Consider the following 14,153-nt stretch of genomic DNA (forward strand, 5'->3'; position numbering starts at 1 on the left):
TCTTGCATGGGCAGATACATGTGGACGAAGAAGGAGAATACGCCGGACAGCTGTGTGGCCGGCACAGAGCTCCTTACACTGAATGATCAGCCTCACTGACGCCAGGGGACCCTCTCCCAGGCCTCAGAGCCAGGTGGGGAGTGGAGACCTCTGCAGTTCTTAGGAAAGAACTGTCCGTACACCCTCGGGGTGAAGGGTTCTGGTTGCCCACCTTCCCCTCCGCCAGGGCTCCTGGGAGCTGTTTCCCATCAGCTTGTGTGGTCCAGACTCAAACCCGAGCTTTCCTGCCTCTTGGCCCAGCAAGGCCCTGCCACACTCCCTGCCCCAGAAAGAGAAGCCAGGGCTTCGTCTAAGATGGGCTCTTTGCTGTGGCACCAGTAACATCTGGGAGCGGCCCACTGTCTGCTGGGGGAGCAGCCCTGGGCTCACCACTGGTGCCAGTGACGCCTCCGTCAGCCTATAGCTGTGACCACCAGCAGTGCCTCCAGGCACGGCCTAACATCTCCTGGGGGGCAAAGCCACCCTGAGAACCCCGCTCTGAGACTGGTCCCCGCCTGCCCTGGGGCCGGGGAAGCCGAGGGAGCAGATGGGGAAGTTCACCTGGTGGCCAGGCCTGCTCTACTCCACATCCAGGGGGACAGCTGCTGGCCAAGCCCCACCGAGTGAGCCCCCCAGACCTGGGATGGGGGGTGCCCATTGGACGCACGGGGTTCACAGTACACACCACACAGACACGCCAGGGCAGGAAGGAGCTGGAGGGCTGGCTGCAACATGCACGCGGCACGGTGGGGTGCAGGGAGTGAGCCCCTGGCTGCACAAAGCTGACTGCGGGGCAGGGTGAGGGCAGTGGCGCGGGGACTTGGGTCAGGCCTGGGCAGGGGAGGGGCTCAGGGGTCGGCTTCCATGCACTTCTCCAGTTCCTTGAGTCTCTTGACGAACTCTTGCGCCTCCTTGTTGGTGCGGCCCTCCAGCATCCTCAGCGCCGACTTCACTGCAGGTGGGAGGGGAGGGGCCGGCGTGAGACCCGACCACCATCCCACCCGCCACCCGTGCGCCCTCACTCACCCTGGGCTCTGGGCCGGCGCAGGTGCAAGGTGACAGGCTGCCGGGCCCTCGCGCTCCCTCCCACCTGGGGCCGCGCTATGCCACCGACGCTGCCCAGGCCAAGGGCCGCCTCCCCCGCGAAGTCGTTGGTGGACAGCCAGTCGTGGTCCATAACCGTGAACAGCACGCAGGCACCGCGGCGGCGGCAGGCCTCTGCGGGCACGGAGCTGCAAGCAAAGGCGGGCAGCTGGAGCCGTGCGCCCCGCTCTGGCGCAGGGAGGCTGGCGGGGGAGGGGAGGACACTCACAAGCAGAAGAGCTCGTCGTACACGGGGTGCAGCGTCCGGCTCTTGACCTGCGTTCTCTGGCTGCGGACTAGTGGGAAGAGGTGCGGCGGGCCCAGCTCCACGATCACAAAGGGGTCGCTCAGGCCTGAGGGACAGGGCCAGGAGCAGGCCGTGAGCGCTGCCACCCAGCAGCCCTCCAGCAGCCCTCCAGCACCGCGCCCTGCCGGCCCCTCGCCGCCTCACCATTGGCGTCCAGGGGGGGCAGGTCCGCAGCGTGCAGCACCTCCACCACCAGCCTCTGCTCTGCTGCCTCGTAGTGACAGCGGACGCTCAGGCGCCCGAAACGGTTCTGCTCCAGGGACTTCTGTGGAAGGGCTGAGGCCAGTGACCAGGGCTCAGGGCCTGGCGGCGGGGGGGAGGGGCGGGGGGCAGGTGCGCACCCCGGGCCACGCTACCTGCTTGAGCTTGTCCAGGTAGAACTGCTCGATGCACTCGCGGGTGGAGCACTGGTGCAGACGGAGCTCCTCTTCCAGCCTCTGCGGAGAGCGCGGGGTGCTAGGCGCAGCCCCCCGCCCCGTGTGCATGCTCCCCTCGCCCTCTGCCAGGGGCCCCCAGGCCAGGCCTCACCTTGTAGCTTCCGTCCCTCAGGCTCTCCAGGGGCAGACCCTGACCCTCCGCGTGGAAAAAATTCACCAGGGCCTGGGGCAGGGCAAGAAGGCAGAGCAGTCAGAGGCACGGCCGTGCTGGGGCCAGCCGGCTGAGACGGGCGGAGCCGTGAGCAGCCCGGGCCAGAGCCACTTCGCACACCTAGCGCCCCTCAGAACCCCCAGCCAGCAGGGGAGAATGCCAATGCCTGGGGTGGCCCAGGTACTGCTGACACAGCTGGGCTTGCAGGCAGGGGGGCCTGCTCTGCCGGGATCCCCGAGGAGCCAGTCAGGCCGGGAAGGCCAGGCCACCCGGCAGAGGGTGGCCCCGGGACTGCCGGGAAAGGGCCCAGGCGCCCAGGCAGGGATGGCTCCTCCGTGCAGCCCTACCTCCAGCGTGAAGTGAAAGCGACCATAGAAATCCGCGGAGACGTCGAGGTTTGCACTGAGCGCCTGCAGGATGGCCTGCAGGAGCAGCTCCCAGAGGGCCTCCAGCACCCTGCAGGGACACTCCTGGTCAGCGGCGGCACCGAGGGCCCCCCCGCCCCCCCGCCCCGAGCCCCACCTGCTCAGGTTCTCCTTCACCAGCGAGGCATTCAGCAGAGCCAGCTTCTCATCCAGGTACTTGACGAGCGGGGCCACGGCCTGCGGGCAGCACCCTCAGCGCCAGATGCCCCGGGCCCCACCCCACCCCCGTCCGCCGGGCCGTGCACTCACTTCGTCGTTCTGGATGGAGTCCGGGGACAGGCTGATGTGCTGGACGTACTTCCTGATGTCGGCCACCATCTGCGGGAGAGCAGCGCTCGCACCAGGCGGCCGCGCACCGGGCAGCCAGCTCCCCCGCGGCCACCCGCCCACCTTGGAGGTCAGGTGCGCTGTCACGGTGTGGACCTCCTGCCGCAGGTCTTCATCCAGGGCCTGTGTACAGCTGAGCAGAGGCCGCGGGAGCAGCCCCTCAAGCGCCGAGGTCGCCTCCGGCCACGCCAGACCCCGCAGCGCCTGCCCAGCAGCCTTGCGGAGGAGCTCCACGTTGTTGAGGACCACACAGAGCTGGGGAGGCGAGCCAGATGTGGGTGCGCGGGCAGCCCGTGCTGGCCCCCCCGCCCCCGCCCCCAGCCTGCTCACTGGCTCGCTCACTGGCTCGCCCGCAGCCCCGGGCTGAGCGTCCACCTTCTTCCGCAGCAGCTCCGTGTAGAAGACGGTGGCCTCGCACAGGTCCTAGGGCGGGACGAGAGGCCTCAGCGACTGTGGCGGCGGCCCCCAGTCCTGCTCCCCTTCCAGACTCCTGTCTCCTCCCAGACCACAGCGCTCCCCAACCCACCAGCACCCACCTGGCTGAGCTGGGTGCCCAGCGCCTGGGCCTGAGCAGGGTCTGGCCACGCCAGGCGGGCCCACAGCTCCCGGATGTGACTGAAGCAGAGACTAGCGGTGGCTGCGGAGCTGCTGTGCTTGGAGGAGGTGTCCACGGGCTCCAGCTAAGAAGATGGGAGGCGGCCTGGGTTGCAGGACGGCCCTGGCTGAGCCCAGCAGCCTCAGGTCTGGGCGCTTACTCACCGTGTCCACGTCCACGGCTCCCTGAAGTCTCCACCTGGCCTGGTCCCGCAGCACCTGCAGCCAGAGCTTCACGGCGGGCAGGAAGGGGGCGTGGATGCCAGCCAGAGCAAGGGAGCGGCTGTCGCTGCAGCAGGAGCCCCGTCAGAGCTCGCCCTGACTCAAACACCTTGAGCCAGCATATCCCAGGTTCCTTCCCTCAAAGGGCCCTCGGGATCCCATCCCGGAGGCCTCCTAGAGGAGGCTGGAGGACAGCCGGGTAGAGGGACAGGGAGGAGTGGGTATAGGTCTGGGAGGCAAATAGTGGACGGAGACAGACTGGGGCGTCTGGAGGGACGGGGACCAGGCACCCACCGGCCGGGGATACTACTCCAGAAGCGCTGGATGTCTGCCAGGGTCAGGTACAGCTCGAAGAGCCCGGAGGCCACCTCGAGGGTCATCTTGGGGCTCAGCTCCTCCGTCAGCACCCACGCCTCCTCGGCCACCTGCTCGGGATGGTAGAGTCAGGCCACCAGCAACAAGGAGACCGAGGCGCCTTCCCAGCCCCTGGTAGGGGTGGATTCTCCCCACTCCTCCCTCCTCACCAGACGCTCCAGCTGCCGGAAGGTGAGCGTGAAGAAGTCGATCTCGACGATGCTGCAAAAACAAATTCCACACGCCGGCTTGCCCCACGCCCGGCCTGGCGGCGTCACCGAGGGGCCGGGGGCGGGGCAGCGGGCAGGGCCCCGGGCCTCACTTGTGGAAGAGGCTGGCGTAGATGCCATAGCAGGACTGCAGGTCCTCGTAGACGGCGTCGGCCAGCTCCACCAGCCCGGCAAGGCGCTGCGGCCCCGGCTGCGAGGACGTCCGGTTCACGCTGACCTTGTGGCCTTCACCTCCTGGCCGACCCCTTCCCTCCCTTCCCCTGCAGCCCGGCCCTCCCCCAGCGGCACCTGCTCGCGAGGACTCTTGGCGTTCAGGAGCCTGTCATACCACTCACGGTTGCCTCTCTGCAAGACAAGTCACCAAGACAGTGTGGCGAGTGGGGGAGCCTAAAAGGGCAGCAGAGAGGGGCAGAGCAGGCTGAGCCGGGGCCGGGGGGGCCGGCTGCCAGGGCGGGGGCGGACAGACCTTCAGTGCAGCCGCGATGTCCATGTTCAGCTCCGTCTCGAACGGGCAGATCTCGAAGGACGGCTGGAAGAGCTGCATCTTGCTGAGACACCTGGACAGGGGCCGCCCGCTGACTGTGGGCTGCCGCGGCCCAGCCCCCCCCCCACCAAGCACCCACGGCGGCACTCACTTCAGCAGCAGCTCCAGGCGGTAGACGGCTGTGCTGTTGGTGGCTGGGAAGTAGTCTCGCAGCTGGCGCAGCAGCCGCAGCCCGAACTCCGAGAAGGCAGAGAGGCTGTCAGCCAGGCTCTCCTCCTGGGGGCGCGGGGCCCGTCAGAGCTGACCCTCACTGCCCTCCCCACAGGGTGTGGGGCAGCCAGTCCACGAGGGCCTCCTGCAGCCATCACCAGCCCAGCCCTGCTACTTTCTCCCACAGCCTCGAGGCCTTTGCACCAGCAGCTCCCCTGCCCAGCGGCCAGCACCCACTCCCTCTGTCCCTCAGCCAAGTGAAGGGCACGACTCCCTACCGCAGCACTCCCCAGTCTTGCTCTGCCCTGGGTCGTGAGGTTCGTTTTCAAGCCCACCCCACCCTGTAGGCCCGGGGCCCCAGGAGGGTGGAACTCCGCCCTGTCTGCCCAACACCGACAGCCCACGGCACACCCGGCACACCCTCCGGGAGCAGCACTTCCAGTCCCCGAGGGCGAGCTCACCTGCTCTTGGGGCAGGGAGGATGCCCCCTCCCAGTGCGCCTGCACGTCCTCCAGCAGCCCCAGTAGGTAGCCATAGTCCAGCGTGCAGGTCTGATGGTGGCGGCTGCTGACCTGCCAATGTCTGTGGGGGGGCGGAGTCAGGGCTTCAACCCTCCCACGAGACCCCTTGTGCCCCTCCTACTTGCCCCTTCCCGTCCCACAATCCCCTTATGGTACCGCCCCCTTTCATCCTGTCCGGCTCAAGGCACTCCTTGCTGAGCCTGCCCCTCCTCTGCCCCGCCCACCACAGGTCACGCCCCCCATCCCGTAACACTCCCTCCCAGCTGCTGCCACTCACAGCGCCCCCTCCCTCCCTCCCATAACCCCCCCTCATTCGCCCCGCCCCATCAAGGCTCCGCCCCGGCACGTGCAGCCCCTCCCGCCCGCCGCTCGTCGTCCCGCGCCCCGCCCCCCGCGACCCCGCCCACTTACAGCACCGCCAGCTGCAGCGCAGACAGGTTGCTCTGAGCGCCGTGCAGGCAGAGCACGGTGGCCGCGGGCCCGCTGAGCTCTCCGCGCCAGCCGCTCGAGTTGGTCTGGAGGAGGGGGCGGGGTGAGTGGAGGGAGGAGGTGCCATCCCCTCCTGCCCCCGGTGCCCGGCATCCCCCGCTCTCCCTTCCGGGTCCCGAGGACGGGGCTACCTGCTGGGACCGGTGCTCGAACTGCAGCAGACGACCGAGCAGCAGCATGTAGGACAGGAAGCCGGAGCGCCCGCGCTGGCTCATGCCTGTGTCCCTCTGGAAGGCAGGGCCGCCCATCACCAGCGCTGCCGCAGCCCGCGGGCAGGGGTGTAGGGCCGGGGTGCAGGGCAAGGGATCCCAGGCTCCCCACCTGTGTGGTGATCAGCTTGAGGACCAGCTGGCAGTCCCCCTGCACGCGGGAGGCGCTGGAGCGGGGTTCCAGCTTGAACCAGCGGTCTTCCCCAGCCACCGGCACCTCCTGAGAGAAGGGGGTTCAGACTGGCCATCCCGCCTCCCTCTCCCTCCCACAGACCGCTGCTTCCCACTGAACATAGGCCATCGCGCAGGTGAGCACTCGTGGGTGCCTGGACACAAGAGGCCCCGGGAGGCTGTTCCTTCCTTCTTCCCCACAGCACAATGCCCCCACCCAGCCCAGGAAGGATGGGAGAGGCTTGGGGGAATCACAGGACAAAGCCACCAGTGATGTCCCCGGAGGGTGAGGCACCACAAATGTGCTCTGGGAACAAGGCCCTGGCCCCCACTCACCCGGATGGGTATGTTGAGACATCCCAGGAAGTCATCGGTGTGGTCCTCCGTGGGCCCTGCTGTCCCATTTGCACGGGCTGACTTGACAATCTGTTTGAAATACCTGGGCAAAGCAGGGTGGGTGCCCACCTGGGGTCCCTGGGGAGCCACCACCTGCTGGCCCATGTCTGGGGGGCACCAGGGTCCCACCTGTCATACCTGCTCATGCCCTTCAGGCCGATGACTTCATTCAGCTTCCTGCAGGCTTCCACCAGGGACACGTCATCATCGTGGTCCCTAGAGGTGGGGCGAGGGGGCAAATCCGGCTTGTCTGGGGCCTGGCTGGGCCCTGAATGTCCCCTCCCACCGCCACCCTCCCCACAACCAGGTGCACCCATGCCCCCTGCCCTGCAGGGCCCAGGGGCCTGTACCAGATGTCCAGGTGTAGCTGGTCTGTGTTGACATCCTCGATCTCACTACAAAGAAAACGGAGAGATGGCCAGAGGGTGCAGGACGGTCCTCCGCCCAGGGCTAAGGGACGGACAATTTCAGGAGCTGCAGGAAGGGGTCCATGAGCTCCAGGTTTAAGACAGGCTGCCCGGATTTGCATCCTGACTGTGTGGCCATTGGGGCACGGCACCTCTCTCTGAGGCAATGACGTCCTCTGGAAGGCACTCGGGTGGCTGGGGCAGGCACTGAGACAGCACGAGTCCTGGCGTGGCAGCCCCCCTGCTCCCCTACCCCCAACGCCCGGCTGGAAGAGGGGCCTTACAAGAGGAAGTTTTCCTTCCAGACGGGGTTCAGGGTGCTGCTCTTGACCTCGGTGACCTGGATGCACTTGGCGGGCAGTGGGCCTCCACGCTTGCTGCCTTTGCGGAAGCTGAAACGCTGGTCCTTGTGGGGGCCCGGCTCCTGCGGGGCGCCCGAGGCCGGCAGGATGCCCAGCATGCAGTATGGGTCGCTGAAGCCTGAGACACCGCGGGCACCTCAGTGACCAGCCCCAGGGCCACCAGTACCCCCACGGCCACCAGGCCTGGGCACAGCCAAGCTCCTGGCTGGCCCCCACTTACCGTTGGGGTCTTTGGCCAGCAGGTTCTTGGCACGCATGACAGAGACTTTCAGGGCGTACGTGGGGGCCTGTGGGCCGAGGGTGCCGAGGGGTCTCTTGAGGGAGGCTGTGTGTGGCCATGACAGGGCCCCGCTCTCTGTCCTCTCCACCCCCGAGCCCTAGCACTGCAGCTGATCAGCACCTGCCCACACCGGGTGGCAGCCTCACCTTGGCCTTCTTCACACGCTCAATGGCCTCTGTGTGCTCCTCGGGGCTGATACCAAACACCTGTAGGGTGGGCAGGTGTGAGGGCCCAGGGACCCCCAAAGCAGGGCTGGCCAGTGTCCTGGGGCCTCATGGAGCAGAAGAAACACACAGGGGAGGAGGGAAGATGTATCTGTCTATCCGTCCATCCTCTATGTCCCTCTGTTAGTTTGTCCTTTCTACCCTTCTGTGTGTTTCCGTGTGTCCATCTATCACTCCATCCTTCCGGGCATGCCTCTCAGCCTGTATGTGTGTCTGCCTGTGCACACACGTGTGTGTGTGGGGGGGTGCGTTCTGTACGGGGGGCAAACCTGCGCTATTTGGGGGATGGTGATGTCACCAGGCAGAGGACAGGGTTGGGACAGTCATCTCCATTCTCCCCAGGGCGGGGCTGGGCCAGCAGGGAGGGCGGAGCCGGTGGGACTCACCTGCTGCAGGTAGCCCAGTAGGGTCTCCTCGTCATCCACCTGGTCAGGGCCCATGGTCCCTGCACGGTAAACGACCGTGTACAGGGCTTCCTCATAGAGCATCTCCACCTGCGGGCAGGGAGCAGGGCGTGCCGAGTCCCAGCCACCCCCCCTGGTCCCCCTCGACCCCAGGCCCTGAGCCCTGGCCACTGGGGTCCAGGCACCTTGGTTCCCCCCGACCCTGCATCCCGGCCGCCAGTAGCTCCACCCACTGGCAGAGTCCAGTCCCAGCAGCGGTACCTTTGCACCCACTGGGCCCTCCACTGGTCCGACCCCCGACTTCTGCTCCTTAACTGGCTTCCATGGGAAGTCCTGGCCCTCGCCCCTGCCACCTCTGCTGTCCACCTGCACCAGAACCTGGGCCTGGCACACAGGAAGTTCTCCCAGACCCTTCCCGGGGCCAGACCCCCATCCCCCTTACCTCCTCCGGGGTTAGGACTCTCAGGCCACGGTTGGGGTCCACAGGCTCAGCAGGGGCCGGCGAACCACTTCTCAGGAGGACCTGTGAGGGGCGCTAGGGTGAGGGCCACCTGTGGGGAGCACTCCAGGGAGGGAGGGGTGGAGGCCTGCTGTAGCAGGGGCTGTGGGGAAGGCCTGGCACGCTGCCCCCACAGCAGGCAGCAGCTCCGAGCCGTCCTCACCTCGGGGCACGGCAGGCCCTGTCTGCCTTCCCCCTTCTTCAGAATGAGGCGCATCTGCGCGAAGAACTCCACACCGTCCCCGGGTTTCCTGCAGAGAAAGGCCAGGCTGAGGGTCAGCTCAGGGCTCACAGCACGCCCCTGCCCCCTGCTGAGGGTCAGCGAACCCTCCCGGAAGCTCCAGGGACAGCCACCAGCCCCTACACCTCGAGGGGACTGCTTGGGTCTCCACGTGTCCGAGGGCTCAGTCTGATGTGCATGGTGTGGGCGCCCCCACCCCCAGCCTTGGGTTAAGACTCTCCCGGGCGCCCCCCCGGAGGTCGTGCTGGGGCAGCGGGGGGAGTGGGGTCCAGCGAGAGAAGGGACTGTACAGGATCAGGGGCGGGCACCCACCAGGCCCCTGCAGCGGGCTCCTGTGGGTCAGCACTGGCGCACCCTGGCTCTCCCTCGGTCCTCCGGCGGACGGACGGGCGCACCTGCACTTGCCTGAGCACGCTGCTCTTAATCTCCAGCAGGGTCGTCATGGTGGGTGGTCTGCAGGCAGACAGCATGGCCGTAGCCTCTGGGCGTCCACCGGCCGCAGGTCTGCCATGCCGGCCCCAGTAATCACATCAGGTGCGCACCCAGCAAAGACTGAATCGGCCAGAAACCTGCCCGAGCTGCGTTCCTGGTGGCTGGGCACAGCCCCCTGACGGGGCTGCCCGTGGAGCAGGAGGGGTCACCTGAGCCTCCCCGGAACTCAGCCCCCCTGCTGGACGGCACTGGGCACCCAGGGGGCCACAGGTACTCCTGCTGGTGACCTGGGGCCAGTCCATTGGTCTAAGCCTTCATAGCCCATCTGCAAAATGGGTCATCCCTGCAGGGTCACCCTGGGGACGGGATGGGGAGTGAGGTGATGACTGTGCCTGGTACAGTCCGTGCTCCGTTGCTGGGAGCTGTGGACTCCACCACACAGGGGGCCTGTTCTGCCACACCCCCACCCGCCACCCATCCGGGGCTGGGTCCCCTCGCTGTGTCCCTGGGGTCTGAGGACAGCTCAGCAGCAAGGGCCTGTGTCTCCTGGGGGCTCTGCTAAGGGAGTTGTGGGGGAGGGGTGCCTGGGTCACCAGCCTGGAGGGTCCAGTCTGGGGCCAGGGCCGACAAAGCTCCTGCAGGAGGCCAAGCCCTCCCCGGGACCCCCCATGTCCTTGTCCCACAGAGAAGCTTAGGCAAGAAGAGGCCAGCGGGGCTGTGGCCACAGTGCTTTCCCTGACTCCTTCACCCCAAGGGGCCAGCATGCAGAGGGGGGGCCGCTGGGGGTCCTGACCCACCAAGCATGGCCAGGGAAAGGCCCCACCCTCACTTCCTGGCCACTCTGCAGAGAAGACCCTGCCCCCCGTAATCAGTAGAAATGACACTGTGGGGCAGTCCTGCCCCTCCTCAGAGGTTTGGGGCCACGACTCCCCGTCCCTCTCCTGTCTGGGAACTGGCCCACATTGTCATGGCAACCGAGCCTCAGCACTGCAGCAGCCCAGATGTCAGGGCCTGGACAGGGAGGGGCCCCGTGCCACCGACTAGAGCCTGGGCCAAGCGGCCCCTCGTGGGGCCTGGTCGCTCTGCTCTGTGCAGACAGAACCTGGCGGCGGGTAAAGCCTGGACGGCAAGTCTGCGGCCCTGCCAGGGGCTGAGCCCAGGACCCCAGCAGTGTCCCTGAGGAGTGGCCCCATGCGTACGCGTTGTCATCTCCAGTCCCCCTGCCCTGCCAGGCACTGTCACACCGGCTTGCCTCCTTAAGGGGATTCAGGGGCCCCTGCAGACCCCAGGGGGAAGGGCAGCGGGACCACAAACATGCCGCAGCCCTCTTCTCCCACAGCACTGGCCGGCCCAGCACCCACCTGCCCCCTGGGCCAGGCAACAACCTGGGCCTCCCCCAAAACCCCAGGGTGGTCTCCTTGTGCCCCTGCTGAAAACCATCAAAGTGCTGACCCCCTGGCCAGGCTGAATCCCCCCTCAGTGCCCACCCCTTGGGCTCCCTGCCCCAGGCTTGCCAGCCGCTGGTGTAGAGCACGCATCACTCTCCCCTCAACGTAACCCAGGGCCTTTGGACTCGCTGCCCTTCCTCAGTGGAGCTCACGCGTCCACTTACTGAGGGTCCCTCTGGGCCAGGCACAGCCCAGGCAGAGACAACCATCATTGCAGTTGACCAAATAGGGAGCGGGGACTGAGCTGGGTGCACCTATTCCTGCCCCAGATCTGACGGGCAGTTCATGGTGGGACAGCCAGGTGAGCCCCAGCCCTGCCCCGTGTGCCCAGGCCAGCGCCCCAGGGATCGTGGCCGCACCCCCGCAAGCCTCTAGTGGACACCTGCTACCGCGTCCGCAGCACGTCTGCTGGCAGCGCTGGAGCTGGGGCCCGCCGGGCACCCCCGAGTCCTGAACCTGACCCCCACCCCGCTGTGTCTGTCTCTCCGTGGCCCCAGCGCTGCCATCCCTGCTCTGTACCCCCGGCCAGCTCAGGCCACCCCTGCAGACAGCACCTCGGCCTGCCGCCTGATGCCCCAATGCCAGTCCTACGGAGCCCCGGGGAACGCTGGGCTCAGAGGGCCTCATCTGAGAGCTGGGGACAGAGAGAGCAGCCGGCTCATCCTCTGAAACAAGGCCCCGCCTTCCTCATATTTACCACTGCCCGCCCCTGGGAGCCTCTCTGCAAAGATGGGGGGGGGCGCAGTGGCGCGGGCATGCAGTCCTACACGCTGTCGCCCCTACCGTCAGCAGTGAGGTCCCAAGGCGGCTGGGCATCGGGGCCCCCCTTCTCCTCTCTAGCTGTGGGGGAGAGGCTGCTACCCCCGCAGCCCCCCAAAGATAGGGGAGAAGCCACTGCTTGAGCTGTTGCCAGGGCAACCGCCAATTGCGTCTGCCGAGTGACAGGGGCTACAGGGGCTCACGGTCCCAGAGACAAACGTGACGCAGGAGCCAAGTGGCCGCTGAGATCGGGAGCCTCTCTGAGAATGAAACGTTCAACACAGAGGGGGGCCACCTTGCCCCATAATTTCAGCCCCAGAAAGGGGGTACTGCTCTACTCCCCTCATCTACCTGGAGAAACTGAGGCCCCAGGCTCAGGAGCTTACTCAAGGCCCCGGAACCAGCAAGTGGCCAGGGATGGACACCTCTGACTCCAGTGTCCAAGCTCTAAGCTCCTGGCACTGCTGAGTTCTGGGGTCCAGATAGGCTGGCCTCCCTCTCTGCGGTGCTCCCTCCCTTAGCTCGTTGACTACATGGGGGCAAAAGTGGCACTGGACACAGGTGTCTGGGAAAGATGGCTCATCCTCGGGTGCTCAGACACTGCTCCAGTTTCCCTGGAAACCCTCCACTGCTCGGGTACTGATACTGCTGCAGCCGATGGCCTGGGTCCCGGGAGCCGGCCAGCACCTCGCCCAAAGCCGCACCAGCAGTGAGTGTGCGGCTGACCCCCTGGCCGCAGGGGCCCTCCGTCTGTCTGCCAGGCCCCAACAGAACTCCTGCCTGAGCTCTCTCTGTCTCTTTCCCCCTTGGGCTGGGCAGGTGTGCCCGAATCCTTGCTCACACCGGGCCACCAGGGCCAGGATCCCAGGTCCCTTTTGTCCAATGGGCGAGGTGAGGCTGGCCGAGGAGCTGGATGCCCCACTGGCACTGGGGCCAAGCCAACATCACCAGGCCCACCTTGTCCCCTGGCTGTCCCCAACACCCAGGTTGAATGTGAAGTGGCAGTCCTGCAAAGTGGGTATCACTGTCCCATTTCACACCCCAGGGCTGGGGTGACCTGCCTGGAGCCAGGACTCACACCGAGGGCTCTAAGCCACCCTGTCTCCTGCTAGCCCACCTGGGGGCTTGAGTGGTGCCAAAGCAGGTGGGCTGGGGGCTGCAGACCTGAGCCAGAGCCCGATCTGTCTCCCTAACTAGTGTCCCCTGTGGCCAGCCACCACCCGCTTAGTGAATAAACACCTTTATGATAAACATCTCAGAGCACTAGGGCCCTTCTTACCAAAATTTGGTCCCTGGAGACTTGGGGGCAGGGGTCTCCTGCAGCTACCCTGGCTGTGCAGGAGGAGTGACAGGATATCTGGTCCCACATGCCGGTCTCCATGTCACCCTCTGGGTCTTCTCTTCCCAGCCCAACCCCCCCTTCACTCTTCCCATTGGATGTCCGGCTGTCATGTCCGCGTGGCCCCCTAGACAGTGCTCCCCATTACAAATGCTGCTCCCTGAGATCCGACTGCACCCTGATCCCTGGGGAAGGGCCTGGGAATGTGCATTGTAGGCAGCCTTCTAGCCGGACCTAAAACCCTATGACGCGTGGGGTCTAGTGTAAAGGGCTACCCAGATACTTCTAGAATGAACGCCTGAAAAATGAAACCCCTCCGTCTGACCTTCCTCCGAGGCTTCCTCCGCCGGCCTTTACTCACCTGTCTCCACTGCGATGTTCCTCCCCCTTCGCCCACCGACATCCCTTCTCGCCGAGCCCTCCCCTCCCCACCCCTCCCTCTCCGTGCTCCCCGCAGAAGCCTCGGGCCCCCCAGTTCCGTCGAGGTCTTTCCCTCCCCGATGAGCGGGTGGTCCGCGGGCAGCTGAGAAGCCTGGTGAGTGCGTATCGTTTTATACCGTTCTGGCCCCTGGAGGGATTTCGTGGATACCGGGGTCCTCAGATGACTGGCGGCAGGGAGGAAAGGAAGGGGCGCCGGGGGGCATCTGCCCCCCAGCGGGTTGCCTGGGAAGCCTCGCGGAGCGTCTCCGAGGTCCCCGGCCCGGACCCACCTGTGGCCTCCGCGGGGATGGGGGCACCGGGGTCAGAGGGGCGTCCTGCTGCCACCCCCCACCCCGACCCCCGCTGGCTCCGGCGCTCCTGGGGACGCGGGCGGAGAGAAGTGCCCGAGACCCGTCCCTCCGAGCATGCGCCGGCCTCAGTTTCCCCGCAGCCGGGGGCGCGCCTTCCCCACCTCCCGCCGCCCTCCTCCTCGGGGACCTCCCCGCGCCCCTCGGGGTCCGCAAACGCAGGAGCCGGACCGGGCTCTCGGCGGTGGCGGCGGCCGGAGGGGGCGGCGCCCCAAGCCCGCCCGGAGTCCGCGCACTCACCGTGGGCCGGGGGTGCGGGTGCGGGGTCGGGGGCTCGGGGGCTCGGGAGACGCCGCGCTCCGCACCGACTCCAGGGACGCG

The 14,153-nt window shown here is 66.8% G+C and overlaps 1 protein-coding gene across 6 annotated transcripts in view; it reads right to left on the reverse strand.

Annotated features, from left to right (window-relative positions):
• Nucleotides 1-10: 10 nt before the first annotated feature.
• Nucleotides 11-14,153, reverse strand: part of BAIAP3 (BAI1 associated protein 3) — a 14,816-nt gene continuing 673 nt past the window's right edge. The window contains exons 1-34 of one of the 6 annotated variants that reach the window (XM_034670671.1): nt 14,073-14,147; nt 9,379-9,519; nt 8,989-9,076; nt 8,769-8,849; nt 8,309-8,416; nt 7,845-7,904; nt 7,639-7,705; nt 7,341-7,536; nt 7,000-7,044; nt 6,788-6,865; nt 6,590-6,692; nt 6,195-6,302; nt 6,005-6,100; nt 5,796-5,899; nt 5,325-5,445; nt 4,805-4,929; nt 4,636-4,726; nt 4,458-4,514; nt 4,262-4,359; nt 4,110-4,161; nt 3,880-4,010; nt 3,529-3,652; nt 3,306-3,449; nt 3,100-3,192; nt 2,833-3,024; nt 2,692-2,760; nt 2,540-2,619; nt 2,365-2,473; nt 1,958-2,029; nt 1,786-1,866; nt 1,574-1,694; nt 1,352-1,475; nt 1,066-1,271; nt 11-991 (exon numbers count right to left, since the gene is read on the reverse strand). In XM_034670671.1, the coding sequence (XP_034526562.1) occupies nt 888-991; nt 1,066-1,271; nt 1,352-1,475; nt 1,574-1,694; nt 1,786-1,866; nt 1,958-2,029; nt 2,365-2,473; nt 2,540-2,619; nt 2,692-2,760; nt 2,833-3,024; nt 3,100-3,192; nt 3,306-3,449; nt 3,529-3,652; nt 3,880-4,010; nt 4,110-4,161; nt 4,262-4,359; nt 4,458-4,514; nt 4,636-4,726; nt 4,805-4,929; nt 5,325-5,445; nt 5,796-5,899; nt 6,005-6,100; nt 6,195-6,302; nt 6,590-6,692; nt 6,788-6,865; nt 7,000-7,044; nt 7,341-7,536; nt 7,639-7,705; nt 7,845-7,904; nt 8,309-8,416; nt 8,769-8,849; nt 8,989-9,076; nt 9,379-9,509 (3,459 nt within the window). In that variant the 5' untranslated portion in view covers nt 9,510-9,519; nt 14,073-14,147 and the 3' untranslated portion in view covers nt 11-887. Of the gene's footprint in view, nt 992-1,065; nt 1,272-1,351; nt 1,476-1,573; nt 1,706-1,785; nt 1,867-1,957; nt 2,030-2,364; nt 2,474-2,539; nt 2,620-2,691; nt 2,761-2,832; nt 3,025-3,099; nt 3,193-3,305; nt 3,450-3,528; nt 3,653-3,879; nt 4,011-4,109; nt 4,162-4,261; nt 4,360-4,457; nt 4,515-4,635; nt 4,727-4,804; nt 4,930-5,324; nt 5,446-5,795; nt 5,900-6,004; nt 6,101-6,194; nt 6,303-6,589; nt 6,693-6,787; nt 6,866-6,999; nt 7,045-7,340; nt 7,537-7,638; nt 7,706-7,844; nt 7,905-8,308; nt 8,417-8,768; nt 8,850-8,988; nt 9,077-9,378; nt 10,506-14,072; nt 14,148-14,153 lie in introns of those variants that run through there. The other 5 variants (XM_034670669.1, XM_034670667.1, XM_034670666.1 and 2 more) reach the window with 5 other exon arrangements.

This window comes from Ailuropoda melanoleuca, chromosome 10 (genome assembly GCF_002007445.2).
Source record: "Ailuropoda melanoleuca isolate Jingjing chromosome 10, ASM200744v2, whole genome shotgun sequence".
Lineage (NCBI taxonomy): Eukaryota > Metazoa > Chordata > Mammalia > Carnivora > Ursidae > Ailuropoda > Ailuropoda melanoleuca.